This window comes from Jaculus jaculus, chromosome 11, assembly GCF_020740685.1.
Source record: "Jaculus jaculus isolate mJacJac1 chromosome 11, mJacJac1.mat.Y.cur, whole genome shotgun sequence".
In the NCBI taxonomy this organism is placed as follows: Eukaryota; Metazoa; Chordata; class Mammalia; order Rodentia; family Dipodidae; genus Jaculus; species Jaculus jaculus.
Window position 1 is genome coordinate 90,109,638 of NC_059112.1, and position 14,693 is coordinate 90,124,330.

The following is a 14,693-nucleotide window of genomic DNA, read 5'->3' on the forward strand; positions in this document are numbered from 1 at the left end:
TCTCTGGCTCTCGCTCTGCTCGCTGCTGCTTCTGTTCTTTGTTGTGCTCACCAAGAGCTTCCAGAAAATTCCCATCTGTGCCTCACAGCTCCCAGCTTTTTACAATGGTGTCTGAGGATGAAACTCGGTATTCCACTTGGAGAGGCAAGCTCTTTATTCACCGAGCCATTTCCCCAGCCCTTTCATGGGATTTTAAAAAGTAAAATTTGGGCTGGAGAGATGGCTTAGTGGTTAAGGCATTTGCTTATGAAGCCTAAGGAACCAGGCTTGATTCTCCAGATCCCACGTAAGCCAGATGCACATGATGGCACATGCATCTGGAGTTTGTTTACAGTGGCTAGAGGCCCTGGTACACCCAGTCTCTCTCTCTTCCCCCTTCTCTCTCTGCCTCTAACAAATAATTTTTTTTTGTTGTTGTTTTTTTGTTTTTTTGTTTTTCGAGGTAGGGTCTCACTCTGGTCCAGGCTGACCTGGAATTAACTCTGTCATCTCAGGGTGGCCTTGAACTCATGGCAATCCTCCTACCTCTGCCTCCCGAGTGCTGGGATTAAAGGCGTGCGCCACCACGCCCGGCACACAAATAAATTTTAAAAAGTAAAATTCAAGGAAAAACCTTACTTAGTACCAGAGTACTTAACTTACAACTTACTATAAAAACTACATTTTCAGTAGTTTCCTTCCTATTTTTTTGAAAGTCAAGTACAGCAGACATTTATTCAAAGTTTTAAGAGAGCAGAGCTCCTATAAAACAAGAGGGTCCAGAGCAGGTCATCCCTCATTCCAGTTTTCTTTAAAGAAAAAAGTATAGCACAATGTCTTATTTTCACTTAGAAATTATCCTGGTACTTTTGACACTGGTATATTTAGCTGCAGCAGCTGCCATTAATTTCTGTCTCCTGACCTCAGTGGATATGGTGAGGCTGGGTCAAGTTGTATATGTAAGTGAAATTATGAGTATCTAAAAAGTAGAGTGACATAGCAGAATTTTTCTTAGCTATTCACTGAAGTTAATTTACTACCCTCCACTTAAATTTCCTTTTGTCTACCATTTTAATCGAATCTACATGTATATGTAGATACATCTACAACTTATATTAAATTCTAACCTCTTTATTTTTAGAAAAGCTAGTAATAGGGCTGGAGAGATGGCTTAGTGGTTAAGGTGCTTGCCTGCAAAGCCAAAGGACCTCAGTTGATTTCCCCAGGACCCACATAAGCCAGATGTACAAAGTGGCGCATGCTTCTGGAGTTCATTTGCAGTGGCTGGAGGCCCTGATGCGCCCATTCTCTCTCTCCCTCTCTCTGTCTCTTTCTCTCTTTGTCAAATAAATAAAAATAAAGTTTTTCTAAAAAAAGGACAGAAAAGCTAGTAGTAACGGTAAGTTTAAAACTTGTTATAGATTGTGTTACTCAGGAATTAAACATCTAAACCTTTGGAATAACTTGAAGAATTTTTTTGTTTTGTCTTTCCTAACAGACACTATTGTGTAACTATTCCTGAAATTCTACCCAAATTGCTTCTGTCTGTTAAATGGAATTCCAGAGATGAAGTAGCCCAGGTAATGCACGTTTAAGATTACTAAGCAACTGTTACACCAAACTGATGTTTCAGTTGAAATCATGTACTCTCAGAAAATCTGCATAAATTTAAGAGATGAACTGGACTATTAACCTTTATGAGACAAATACCAGTTGTATCATATCTATAGGTAAAACTCATTAAATTGAAGTTTTTTTAAGTTTTTTTTTGTTGTTGTTCATTTTTATTTATTTGAGAGTGAGACAGAGAGAGAAAGAGACAGAGAGAGAGAGAGAGGATGGGCACACCAGGGCTTCCAGCCACTGCAAAAGAACTCCAGAGGCGTGCACCCCCTTGTGCATCTGGCTAACGTGGGTCCTGGGGAACCAAGCCTTGAACCGGGGTCCTTAGGCTTCACAGGCAAGTGCTTAATCGCTAAGCCACCTCTCCAGCCCATTAAATTGATTTTTTTTTAAACAGAATGTAAAGAGGTCTTTTATTTGGACTAATTTCAAAATCAGAAGTTAACTATTACAGATGGTTCTGGTTTTTGCTTTTTTTATTTTTATTTTTTAATTTTACCTCTGTATGTGTGATGTAGCGTGTGCATATGGTATATGTGCCTGTGTGTGCCTTTGTGGTACCTCATATGCTCATCTTGGGGGGGGGGGTGCTCACCTATAAAGGCCAGTTGACTGTTGGGTGTCATGCTCCATGGCTCTTCTGCCTGATCTTGTTTTGAGCTTGTCTCTTTTTACTAATTCCAGAGATTGCTGGGTTCTAGAAATATTCTGGTCTCTGCTCCACACACAGATGTTTTACAAGAGATCTGGAGATTTGAACTCAGGAAGGCTCTGGCCCCTTCAGGCCCTCTTGCTTATACAAGAAGCACACTTTACTGGTGAGCCTGGTTCAGATTTTTAAATGTGATTTTTCATTTTTCTCCATGCTCAGATGTACTGTTTAGTAAAAGACTGGCCACCAATCAAACCAGAGCAGGCCATGGAGCTTCTGGACTGTAATTATCCAGATCCTATGGTTCGAAGTTTTGCTGTTCGGTGCTTGGAAAAGTATTTAACAGATGACAAACTTTCTCAGTACCTGATTCAGCTTGTACAGGTAATGTACTGTAAAATGAAAGTTGTGTTTTATTCCAAATCCATGCAAGTCCCCAAAACAACTGTATCAATTTGTTGTATACTTTTTTTTAAAAAGTATGACTGCTAATATTATCTACTTTGTTTCTATATTTTTTCTTCAGACTTGGTCATGCAGAAGTGAGTTTAATTCATTTGAACTTTTGTTTGTTCTTTTAATTACCTAGGTCTTAAAATATGAACAATATTTGGATAACCTGCTTGTAAGATTTTTACTTAAGAAGGCACTGACAAATCAGAGGATTGGGCACTTTTTCTTCTGGCATTTAAAGTAAGTCAGATTCGTCGAGATAGAAAAGGGACTCGTTGGAAAGAAGCAGAGGTTCAGTGCAGGGAGGACAGAGGAGGTGGTGGCAGGATTATGATCAGAGTACACTATACATATGTTCAGAGTTGTCAATAAAAATATAGACCTGAATTACTTAGATTATTTGTTTTTGCTTGGCTAGAGTAATTTTCCAAACTGAAAACATACTGTACCAGTGAGTAATCCCTCAACTTTTTCCCTTTGAAATTAAATACACAATTAAAGTCAGGTCTTCTATGAGAACTCAAATATTTTTAAAGGTTTGGATCAGCCCATTTTTGCTATGTACAGAGTAAGGTTACTTTAGGTTTGCTATGTGCCTATGTCAAGATGTTCCCAAAATAAAAATCTAAACTTGCCTGGTGGCGTACTCCAGCACTAAGGAGGCAGAGGTTGGTGGATCACTGTGAGTTCAAGGCCAGGCTGGAACTACAGAGTGAATTCCAGGTTAGCCTGAGCTAGAGTGAGCCCTCTCTTGAAAAACAAACAAATCTAACCTTGGTGAGCTAGGGTGAGACCCTACCTCAAGGCCCCCCAAAAATAAAAAATCCAAACTTGGGATTTAAAACAGTAATGGCAAAGCCCTTTGTCTCTTCAAAGAAAGTAAGCTGATAGGAGTGATAAAAAGCCAAGCATGGAGGCACACACTTTCACTCCAGCAGTACAGGGGCTGAGGAAGGAGGATCACTGTGAGTTTGAGGCTAGCCCAAGCTACAGAGTGAGTTCCAGATGAGCCTGGGCTACAGTGAGACCCTGCCTCAAAAAATATATTTTTAATTTTTTTCAAAATTTAAAAAGAAAGCCAGGCATGATGATGTATGCCTTTAATTCCAGCACTCAGGAGGCAGAGGTTAGAGGATCACAGTGAGTTTGAGGCCACCCTGAGACTACGTAGTGAATTCTAGGTCAGCCTGGGGTAGAGCAAGACTACCTCAAAAAAACAAAACAACAACAACAAAAAGCCGGGCGTGGTGGCGCACACCTTTAACCCCAGCACTTGGGAGGCAGAGGTAGGAGGATTGCTGTGAGTTTGAGGCCACCCTGAGACTACATAGTGAATTCCAAGTCAGCCTGAGCTAGAGTGAAACCCTACCTCGAAAAACCAAAAACAAACAAACAAAAAAATAATTTTTAAAAGAATGATGTGTTTTACAAGGTTAGATACTCTTATTGCCAGTGCCTGGGAGCTTAGGCAGGAGGATCACAATCGTCCAGCCTGGGCTCCACAGTGAAACTATGAATGAAAAGAATAATAAATACTCTATAGAATGTGAGATAGTGCTCCAAGTTAGAGATCATAACACACCCCCATTTTAGTAAATTTAGAAACAAATTTGTGTCTACTACAGCTTCTTTTGAATGTTAAAACAAAAAAAAAAAAAACGGGACTGAAAAGCAGCTTTGTTTAAAACGACAAACTTTGGGGACAGGGACTTGGCAGGGATGCTGCGGGGGGACATGGTATAGACGGGGAGGCTGAGGTAGGAGGAGTGCTGTGAGTTTGAGGGCAGCCTGGGGCTGCAGAGTGTGTTCCAGGTCAGCTTTGGTTAGAGTGAAACCCTATTTCGAAAAGAACTATAAAACAACAACAAAAATAAATAAAATAACAAACTTATTGGCAATATAGAACAATGTGGCCAGAGGCTGATTTCCTTTTATATCTTCTACTGAGATTAGTGAATGAAAAACAGAACAAAACAAAAACAGGAATGGTAGCACACCACATCTTTAATCCTAGCACTTGGGTAGGAGCTAGAGAGAGACCTTATCTCAAAAAACCAATAAATAAAAGAAAAAAAGAAACATAGCTCAAATAAGCTTAGTTATTTACTAAATTTGTATACCCCCAAATTATATGAAATTCTTGGTAATTCTATTCTGGGTTTTGAATAATTTCATTGTCATTACAAGTATAGTATTTATTGGATTAGAAATTGGACTTTTCTATATTATAAAATTACATATGCTATATGTGTATGTTAGAATTATATAAGCTGAGTGTGGTGGTGCACATCCCAGTACTTGGGAGGCAGAGGTAGGAGGATCACTATGAGTTCAAGGCCACCCTGAGACGACATAGTGTATTTCGGGTCACCCTGGGCTAAAATGAGATCGTATCTCACAAAAACAAAAATAAATAGAATTATATATATACTTTTAATTTTGCTCGTTCCTCCAGGTCTGAGATGCACAATAAGACAGTAAGTCAGCGGTTTGGCCTACTGCTAGAGTCCTACTGCCGAGCCTGTGGGATGTATTTGAAGCATTTGAATCGACAGGTGGAGGCCATGGAGAAGCTCATCAACCTAACTGACATTCTCAAGCAGGAGAAGAAGGATGAGACCCAGAAGGTGTGTGGCTCTGCTGTTTGCTTCTCAGGCTGCCCATGCTGAGGGCCGGTGTACCCAGACATCATGGCCCTTGCAACCAAGATTGGGATTTGGACTCAAATTCCTCTGTTTCTCCACTGTGTGGAATTAGTTACCTTATTTAGGCTCTTAGGACTTGCTTTCCTTAGCTATAAATTGGAATACTTTGAACATAAGAGGTACCCAACAAATACTTCTCCTTTTTCTTTTTCTTTCTTTTTATATAGCTGTAAGTAGTTAAAATGATTCCCCCCCCCCTTATTTCTCATTTGTTACCTTAATGGTGACCCTGAAAGTGAGTGGGAAGATGTGAGCTTTTCCTTTTTCCTAGTTTAAAACAGACTCGGTCGCTCAGTTAATAGTTACCACACTCTGGGTTCTTGTGACCTTTTCCCTCTTCCTATTCTTCACTCAGTCCCATCTGCTGAATTTCCAGTGGCCACATGAGTACTGTGCTGAACTGTGAGGTCACTTAATGCTGCTAGTGCAAAGGGCCTCATTACTGAGTCACCCAGGGCAAAGAAGGAAAGTTAACAGTATTGGATCAAGGTCCTAGATAACTATTGACATTTTGGGAAAAAAACAACTTTTTTAAATTTTTTATTTAGAACATGTAGCACTTGTCCAGCACTAGACAGGCTGTCTGGGGACTGGCTATCTTCTGGATTCCAGCCAGGTCTCCATCAGCAGCATATGGTGTCTTCAGCAATAGGGTCTTATCTTTTACTTCACTTGGGTAATCAAGTGCTTTGGCAGTCTTTGCCTGTCTTGTTTTGGGCACATCATAGGTCTCTCCAATTAACAGCTTAATGTGGGTAGCATCGATTTCTGGTACTGGGAATTACAGCTCAGAGCCAAAGATTTTACCTCTTATGTTCAAAGTATTCCAATTTATAGCTAAGGTTCGGTTTCATCCCATGTAGAAACATTTCTATGGTACTAGTTCATTTTTGGTTTAGTTTTCCCTCCAACCTTCCCTTCCCCTCCCTGCAAAGCCTTCCTTGCCTATTGTCTGAGCTTCAACATTGCCTATCAGGTATGTCAGCAACTTGGGCTGATCCAAGTTAAGAAGCGCAGATAAATGAGTACATGCAGTGTTTGTCTTTCTGTGATTGTGTGTGTGTACTGAGTATGATCTGTTCCAAGTCTGTCCCATTTTTCTACAATATCACTGTATCATTTTTGTCTTACTGCTGAGTAGAATTGCATTGTGTAAATGAACCACAACTTCGTTAGCCGTTCATCCAATAATGGGTACCTGGGTTGATTCCAGTTCTTAGCTATTATGAATTGAGCAGCTATATACATGGTTGAGCAGATATCTCTAAAGTGAAGTATGGAGCATTAACCAACGTTTAAAGAGTTGTTCTATTAATCTGAAAGAAATTTGTTGTGTTAAGTGTCATACAGTGTATGATTAATTGGTTTTATTGGAGTAGTGATAGTTTATGAAGTCAAATGTATGTTTGAAATAATTTTGTTTCAAATAATTTTGTTTCAAATAATTTCTGGACAAGAAGGGGCTGGGCTCTTTTCTTCTTTGTTTGGTTTGTTTTGTTTGAGGCTGGGTTCACATTAGCTCAAACTGACCTGGAACTCACCCTATAGCCCACGCTGGCTTTGAACTTACAAAGATCCTCCTACCTCAGCCTCCCCAGTGCTAGGATTGCAGGCATGAGCCACCACAGCTAGCTTGGACTGCTTTGACAAAATAAAATTGATTCATATTGCAGCTGAGTCTTAAAAAGCCAGAGCAGTGGATATAGTTGGAAAATAAGCATTTATTTTGTGTTAGAGTTATTTTTATATCACAGATTGGCTTCAGTGGCACTGTGGTTCATTTGGAACATGAAACTCATTACTCAGATCGCTGTCAACTTGAATGAGATTGTGATGAGGACCTAGAAGATGAGCAGTTCCTGTGGGTGGTTTTGTGAGTTACTGTAACAGTGATAGAATGGTTTGGAAAGCACTGTGCTAACATTAGAGTCACACAGATAGAGAAACAGATGCTGTGATATTAATACAAACTGCCTAGTCAGAAGCGATGAAAAGAACTCCATTACTAAGATTCCAGCAGAAAACTTAATTGATCATGAATTCTTAGTTCTTAGCCCCTGTTTTATCACTCATAATTTTATTTGCAGGAGTTGGAAGTTTGCTAAAAAAATAAATAAATAAATAAAAAGAGAATTGCCAGGTACTGCATATTAGAATCTGGTTTCAATGTGGGACTCTTATAGCAAATGTTTTTTATCAGTCTTTTCAGCCTCACTAGGTCTTTTTTACCTAAGAGCATGAGTGTATTTTCTGAAAGGCCTAAAAGTCTGACTGGCAAGCAAAAGTAGCATGGTCTCTTCATCCGGAGAGATCAGCAGACTGTTCTTTTTAAGGGTCAGACAGTATTCTGAATTTTGCAGACCATGCAGCTTGGCCTTACCTGTTCAGCTTAGCTCCTCCCGTGTGAAAGCCACCAGCATGTGCTGAGTGGGGTGGCTGCAGTGTAACACATCTGGACTAGCAAGACAGCAGCAAGCTGCAGAGCTGGGTTGACCAGCCCTGCTCAGAACCACGGTGCTGCCTCTGTCACCTACCAATAAGACCACCATGCTCCTGCCCTTGTTCTCTTCCTGAGCACGGACGGAACCTTGTCTCCCAGTGTGGTTTCCAGGGGATAGCATCAGATTACACAGAGTCAAGGTCTCAATGAGTAAGAGATGAGTGGCTGCTTTGACCTTTCATGAAGGCCTTTTGTTTTGTTTTGTTTTTTGTTTTTCAAGACAGGGTCTTACTCTAGCTCTGGCTAACTTGGAATTCACTCTGTAGTCTCAGGGGTGGCCTCGAACGCACGGCAATCCTCCTACCTCTGCCTCCCGAGTGCTGGGATTAAAGGTGTGCGCTACCACGCCCAGCATGAGAGTCATTTTTTACTTGGATTATGTTTTTTTTTTTAAATCAGGTACAGATGAAGTTTTTAGTGGAGCAGATGAGGCAGCCTGATTTCATGGATGCCCTACAGGGCTTTCTTTCTCCTCTCAACCCTGCTCACCAACTAGGAAATCTCAGGTAAGGTACTTTCCCCACAGTTTTATTGGGATAGTTAAGTACATGCTTTCTGGATAAGTCTTGACAAAAATCTAATCCTCCAACCCCTGCAAAGCAGGAATAGTAAGACTACCTTAAATTAGAACTACACTTATTCACAGTGAATTTTTTGCTACTTTGGTAATAGCATTTAAAGCCTTCTATAATTAGAATTTCTGGCATCACATAGAAGAAATGGGACATAGTAGCTATAAAACAAATGATGTAAGCCGGGTGTGGTGCTGCATGCCTTTAGCCCCAGCACTCTGGAGGCTGAGGTAGGAAGATCGTCATGAGTTCAAGGCAAGCCTGGGTTACATAGAGAGTTCCAGGTCAGTCTGGGCTAGAGTGAGACCCTACCTCAAAAAAAACCCAAAACCTAAGGATGTGTCCTTGTATTTTTTGAAAATTCAAAGTTATATAAACATTTTAAAGCTTAATACTCATCTATATATACTCATTAGGAATCAATTCATACATAAAATTGAGAAAGTTTTAATTATTATGTCACTTCAGAAAGCTACTGTAGGGCTGGAGGGATTGCTTAGCGGTTAAGGCATTTGCTTGTAAAGCCAAAGGACCCAGGTTCCATTCCCCAGGATCCACGTTAGCCAGATGCACAAGGAGCCACACATGTCTGGAGTTTGTTTGCAGTGGCTGGAGGCCCTGGCATGCCTATTCCCTCTCTTCCACCCCCCCCCCTTCTCTGTCAAATAAATGAATAAGAATTGTTTTTAAAGCTACTGTATATTTACTTTAAAGTAAATTCCAGGGTTAAAAGTGTAACAAAGCTAGCTGGAGAGATGGCTTAGCAGTTAAGGTGTTTGCCTGCAAAGCCAAAGTATCCCTGTTTCATTCTCCAGGACCCACGTAAGCCAGATGCACAAGGGGTCACATGTATCTGGAATTCGTTTGCAGTGGCTGGAGGCCCTGGCGCACCCACTCTCTCCCTTCCTGCCCCCGCCCCCACGTCTCTCTCTCTCTGCCTGTTTCTCAAATAAACAAATTAATTTTAAAAAATTTAAATGTAACAAAGCTAAGTGCATGGTAAAGTCTTCAAATGTCTTCTAGGCTTGAAGAATGTCGAATCATGTCCTCTGCCAAAAGGCCCCTGTGGTTGAATTGGGAGAATCCAGACATCATGTCCGAGTTACTGTTTCAGAACAATGAGATCATCTTTAAAAACGGCGATGGTAAGGGCGCTTATGATGCCTGCATTTTCTGCATATGCACATAGTATTTGTGAACCGTGAAGACCACAGGCAAGACAATATAGACGGATAAGTAGATTCTTAACCTGTGTAAGGTACGTGGAAGGTTCAGGAATGTGACTGCAAAGCATTGTGCTTAGTGTGTTGATAACTGAACTAGGAGTGCTAAGAGGAGTGTATGTAGGCAAACACCTCGTCCCTTCAACCCCCAAAGTCGACTCTTTCCAAAAGATCAACCCCTATAGCTTGAAAGCTAGTACTTTTCCCACTCTCCAGTAAATTATACGTGTGTAGGGGAGCGAGGCTTCCCTCAACTCTTACAAGCTCCTGGGCCAGACTACAAAATTAATTGACAGAAGCCAGATTAATAGGGCTTGGGGAGCAACAAATATGTACATACTCTGGGAATCCCATGGAATATGAGCTCCAAAGAAGAGCAACTGGTTGAAGCTTCCATACCAGCATGAGCTACAGAAAGGAGTGGGGAGCTGGGCTAACAGTTGAGGAGGACAAGGAGAACGGCAATATGATTACTAAAGTTAGAGGAAAATAATCAGGTCAGTATAGTATTGTGCACTTATAATCTTAGTACTCAGGAGGTAGAGGCAGGAAGATTTGGAGTTCAGGGTTTAGCTACAAAGCAAGTGGGCGGCCAGACTGAGCTGTATGAAAACCTGCGTGGTGAGCAGAGGTGGGGAATTGTCTTGATGGAGCCCTCAGAAGAAGAGGTAGTAGTTTGTGTGGACCTGGTGTCAACATCCAGTTTCTCTCCCATGATGGAGCTGGAATGTTCTGAACTCCTTCAGTATCAGAAACCCTGAAATCAGCTTTTGTCGTTTGCTGACTGACCCTGCACATGACAGCTTGAGCAACAGTCATCCCATAACTGTTCTATGCGATAGACCTTGACATTGTAGCTGTAGTCAGAGCAGGGAAAAGAGGAGCAGCACTAAACAGATAATTACAAAAATAAAATGAGGGCTGGAGAGATGGCTTAGTGGTTAAGGCACTTGCCTGCAAGGACTAAGGAGTGAAGTTCGATTCCCTAGTACCCACATAGGCAGATACACAGAGTGGCGTATGCATCTGCAGTCTGTTTTCAGTGGCTAGAGACCCTGGCGCACCCGTTCTCATTCTCTCTCTCCCTCCCTCCCTCTCTCTCTCTTTTTAAATATATCTGTCTATCCATATATATAATCTGCCTCTTTCTCACTCTCTCAAATAAATAAGTAGAATATTTTTAGAAAAGAAAAATAAAATGACAGGCATACTTCAAATGAAGACTGAGTCTGCCAAGAAACCAACACAAGAAGGTCTTGATTCATGTGGGGTCAGGTTCCTTGGGCTTTCCATCAGTCGGGCCTGATGATCCCAGTGTTAGCATACAGCAAGTGTTCAGATTGAAGGATTCCTAAAAACAAATACTTTAAATGTATTTAAAACTTCTGTGAAATATGTGCCCACTCTTGTTTTGTGCAAACACTTTAGAAGGTTAAAAAAGATCAAAATATTACTGTCTCATATTATTTTCATGATTAAATATAGTTGTCTTCCATTTGAAAGCTTGATAGCATGGTCCTCTGATTTGCATTTATGGTATTAAGTGATGATTCTGATACATACTATTTGCATTGCAGATTTACGGCAAGATATGCTAACACTTCAGATCATTCGCATTATGGAAAATATCTGGCAAAATCAAGGTCTTGATCTTCGGTAAGCCTGTATGCTGAAAGTTATCCTAAAAGAATAAACTATTAGTAAACATTAATCATAGAAACAGGTAATAGGCATATAGAAAGAAATGCATGTAGTAGTAATAAATGGAAGTTGGTCATGTGATAGTACTTCATTTGTTTCCTCTTAGCTCAATAGCTAATGAGATTCAGCTAAGTGAACAGCCTTCTCTGATAAGCTTATAAAGGCTCTGCAAGTGCTCCCAGACTGTCACTGTTAAGAATGGGACATAATGGGCTGGAGAGATGGCTTAGTGGTTAAGCGCTTGCCTATGAAGCCTAAGGACCCCGGTTCGAGGCTCGGTTCCCCAGGTCCCATGTTAGCCAGATGCACAAGGGGGCGCACACGTCTGGAGTTCGTTTGCAGAGGCTGGAAGCCCTGGCGCGCCCATTCTCTCTCTCTCCCTCTCTCTGTCTTTCTCTCTGTGTCTCTCGCTCTCAAATAAAATAAAAAAATAAAGTATTAAAAAAAAAGAATGGGACATAAAAGACAAAACAGCCCCCAGTTTTTATCCAATTAAGCCATCCCTCCATCCCTATTTTGTTAATTTTTTTTAAATTTTTTATTTATTTATTTGAGAGCGACAGACACAGAGAGAAAGACAGAGAGAGGGAGAGAGAGAGAATGGGCGCGCCAGGGCTTCCAGCCTCTGCAAACGAACTCCAGACGTGTGCGCCCCCTTGTGCATCTGGCTAACATGGGACCTGGGGAACCGAGCCTCGAACCGGGGTCCTTAGGCTTCATAGGCAAGCGCTTAACCACTAAGCCATCTCTCCAGCCCTATTTTGTTAATTTTTAACTATTTATTTATATGAGACAGAGAAACACAGAAAGAGGTAAACAGAAAGAAAGTGAGTATGGGTGCAGCCACTGTAAATGGACTCCAGATACATGTGTCACTTCGTGCATCTAGTGTTGCATAGGCACTGGGGAATCCAGCCCAGGTCATCATACTTTGCAAGCAAGCACCTTTAACCACTAAGCCATCTCTCCAGACCTCAGTTGAGAACTTAAAAGCAAGTTTGATTATACTAATTGTCAAGTTCTAAAGTTTGATCCATCTTTTTGTCTTGAATCAAATTTGAAGCAAAATTTATGAAATCACTTAAAGTTTTTCAGTTCCAGGAAAGTAAAATGCCCTCTAAAAGTCCATGTGTTTGTCTGAACACAATCCCCAGCTGGTGGCCCTGTGGTGAAGGTTGTGGACTGTATAGGCGGTAGAGCTGTGCTGGGGGAGGGAGTCATGGGGAGAGCCTTGAGGTTCCATATTCTACAGTCCAGCCCCACTTCCTTGTTGCCCTCTCCTTCCTGACTGTGACTGTAGTGCGAGGAGGCAGCTTGCCACTCCTGCCACCACTCCTTCCCCACCTTGCAACTGTGCTGGAATAAATCCTGTTTTTCCTTGAGCTGTTTCTGGTCAGTATTTGGTCACAGCAACACGATAGTAACTAATAGGATTTCTGTCCCATTTTACATAATCATCAGTGTTACCTCCAAGCTTCCAGAATTTCTTTTTTATTTTATTTTATTTTTTTTTTAAATTTTAAATTTTTATTTATTTATTTGAGAGCGACAGACACAGAGAGAAAGACAGATAGAGGGAGAGAGAGAGAATGGGCGCGCCAGGGCTTCCAGCCTCTGCAAACGAACTCCAGACGCATGCGCCCCCTTGTGCATCTGGCTAACGTGGGACCTGGGGAACTGAGCCTCGAACCGGGGTCGTTAGGCTTCAGAGGCAAGCGCTTAACCGCTAAGCCATCTCTCCAGCCCTCTTTTTTATTTTTTACTGCCATTCTTCCACACACACCCCCAATCCTCATTTTCCCCACTTCCTCCTCCCACCCTAGTAGTTTTTCCTTTTCTGAGTCCTTTGCAAATCCATAAAAAAAATCACCCAAGCTGAAGCCACCTCCTATGTGGCATGAGCAAGGTGAGCTGTAGCAGAGGCTGTGGGAAGGCTAGGCGATGCAGGTGAAGGCTTGTGTGCATGCTTCCTAGAGACTGGTGAGAATGGCTGGGGTTAGGAAAGGTGCCCGTGGCGCATAACAGCACCTGTTTATTGCAGAGAGGAAAGTGGGCATTGCAGGTACCCTTGTAAGGGACATAATTAAGTCGTTGTCTTCTAATTCTTAACTTCTGATTCAGAGTTCATCCTGCCTGCTTTCAAGGGCAGTTAATGATGTATTGATGTTATGTAAATCAAATTTCCTTTCGGTGTAGTCCTGTTGTCAGAATCCACATAGGCTGGCAGCACCACCAGAGATTACAAAACTCAAAAGAGTAAAGGGTTTAAATAACTCTGGCGTTCACAATACTTGTAAATTACTAGCTTTGCTAGAAAAATGCATCTGAAGTTAAAATTGAAAATATTCCGGATTATCATGTTATAATATTTTCTGAATATTTTTACTTAAGTGAATTTTAAAATTTTTTTGAAGTTTAATTGTAAATAAAAAGTTAAATAAGATTATAGGTGTGCACATGCACGTGACATATATGTGTGGTACTAGGGATTAAACCCAGGCCATCACATGTGCTAAATAAGTACTCTACCACTGAGCTACAGTCTAGCCCTAGCATGTTTATGTTTGGCAAAATTCAGGTTCAAGTTTATTGTAACTGTTGGTTATATGTTGGCCAAAGTAATAAAAAGAAAGCATGAAATAAGACAATGAGCTGAAGCAGCTTAAGAAAAGTTCTTTTATTTCCCTAGCAGGGTGGGAAGAGTCTGCAAGAGCGAAGGTCTGAGGGGCTGAAACCAGGGTGTGTGGTTCACAAAAAGAAAGGAAAGACAGCTGGCAGGGTGGTGCCTCAGGGTTACAAAACAGGGCCGTGAAAAAGCCCTGGGCGCTGAAGACTTGGGTTACTCTGCTGAGCTTACAAGAGGATGGTAGGCATAAAAGCTAAGGCACAAAAGATCTAAAGTGAGACAATGAATGGGAGTAGAGTGTTTTAAGAACTTGAGCGCAGGCTGAGGAGATGGCTCAGCAGTTAAAAGTGTTTGCTTGCAAAGCCTACTGGCTTGGGTTCTATTCCCCTATACCCTAGTAAAGCCAGATGCACAAAGTGACACATGTATCTGGAGTTCATTTGCAACAGCAAAAGGAAGGCCCTGGCATGTTCATTCTCTCTTTCTCAAATAACTAAAATGAAAAAGAAAAATAAGAAAAGAAGCCGGGCATGGTAGTATATACCTTTAATCCCAGCACTTGAGAAGCAGAGGTAGGAGGATTGCTGCGAGTTCAAGACCAGCCTGATACTACAGAATTCCAGATCATCCTGGCCTAGAGCAAGACCCTACCTTAAAAC

General features: G+C 41.3%; 1 protein-coding gene across 2 annotated transcripts in view; it reads left to right on the top strand.

The window, feature by feature from the left end:
• Positions 1 to 14,693, top strand: part of Pik3ca (phosphatidylinositol-4,5-bisphosphate 3-kinase catalytic subunit alpha) — a 97,466-nt gene that overhangs the window by 72,761 nt on the left and 10,012 nt on the right. For both annotated transcript variants that reach the window (XM_045161199.1, XM_045161200.1), the window contains exons 11-17: positions 1,478 to 1,559; positions 2,474 to 2,638; positions 2,844 to 2,947; positions 5,163 to 5,334; positions 8,312 to 8,418; positions 9,508 to 9,629; positions 11,285 to 11,363. In XM_045161199.1, the coding sequence (XP_045017134.1) occupies positions 1,478 to 1,559; positions 2,474 to 2,638; positions 2,844 to 2,947; positions 5,163 to 5,334; positions 8,312 to 8,418; positions 9,508 to 9,629; positions 11,285 to 11,363 (831 nt within the window). The remainder of the gene's footprint in view (positions 1 to 1,477; positions 1,560 to 2,473; positions 2,639 to 2,843; positions 2,948 to 5,162; positions 5,335 to 8,311; positions 8,419 to 9,507; positions 9,630 to 11,284; positions 11,364 to 14,693) is intronic.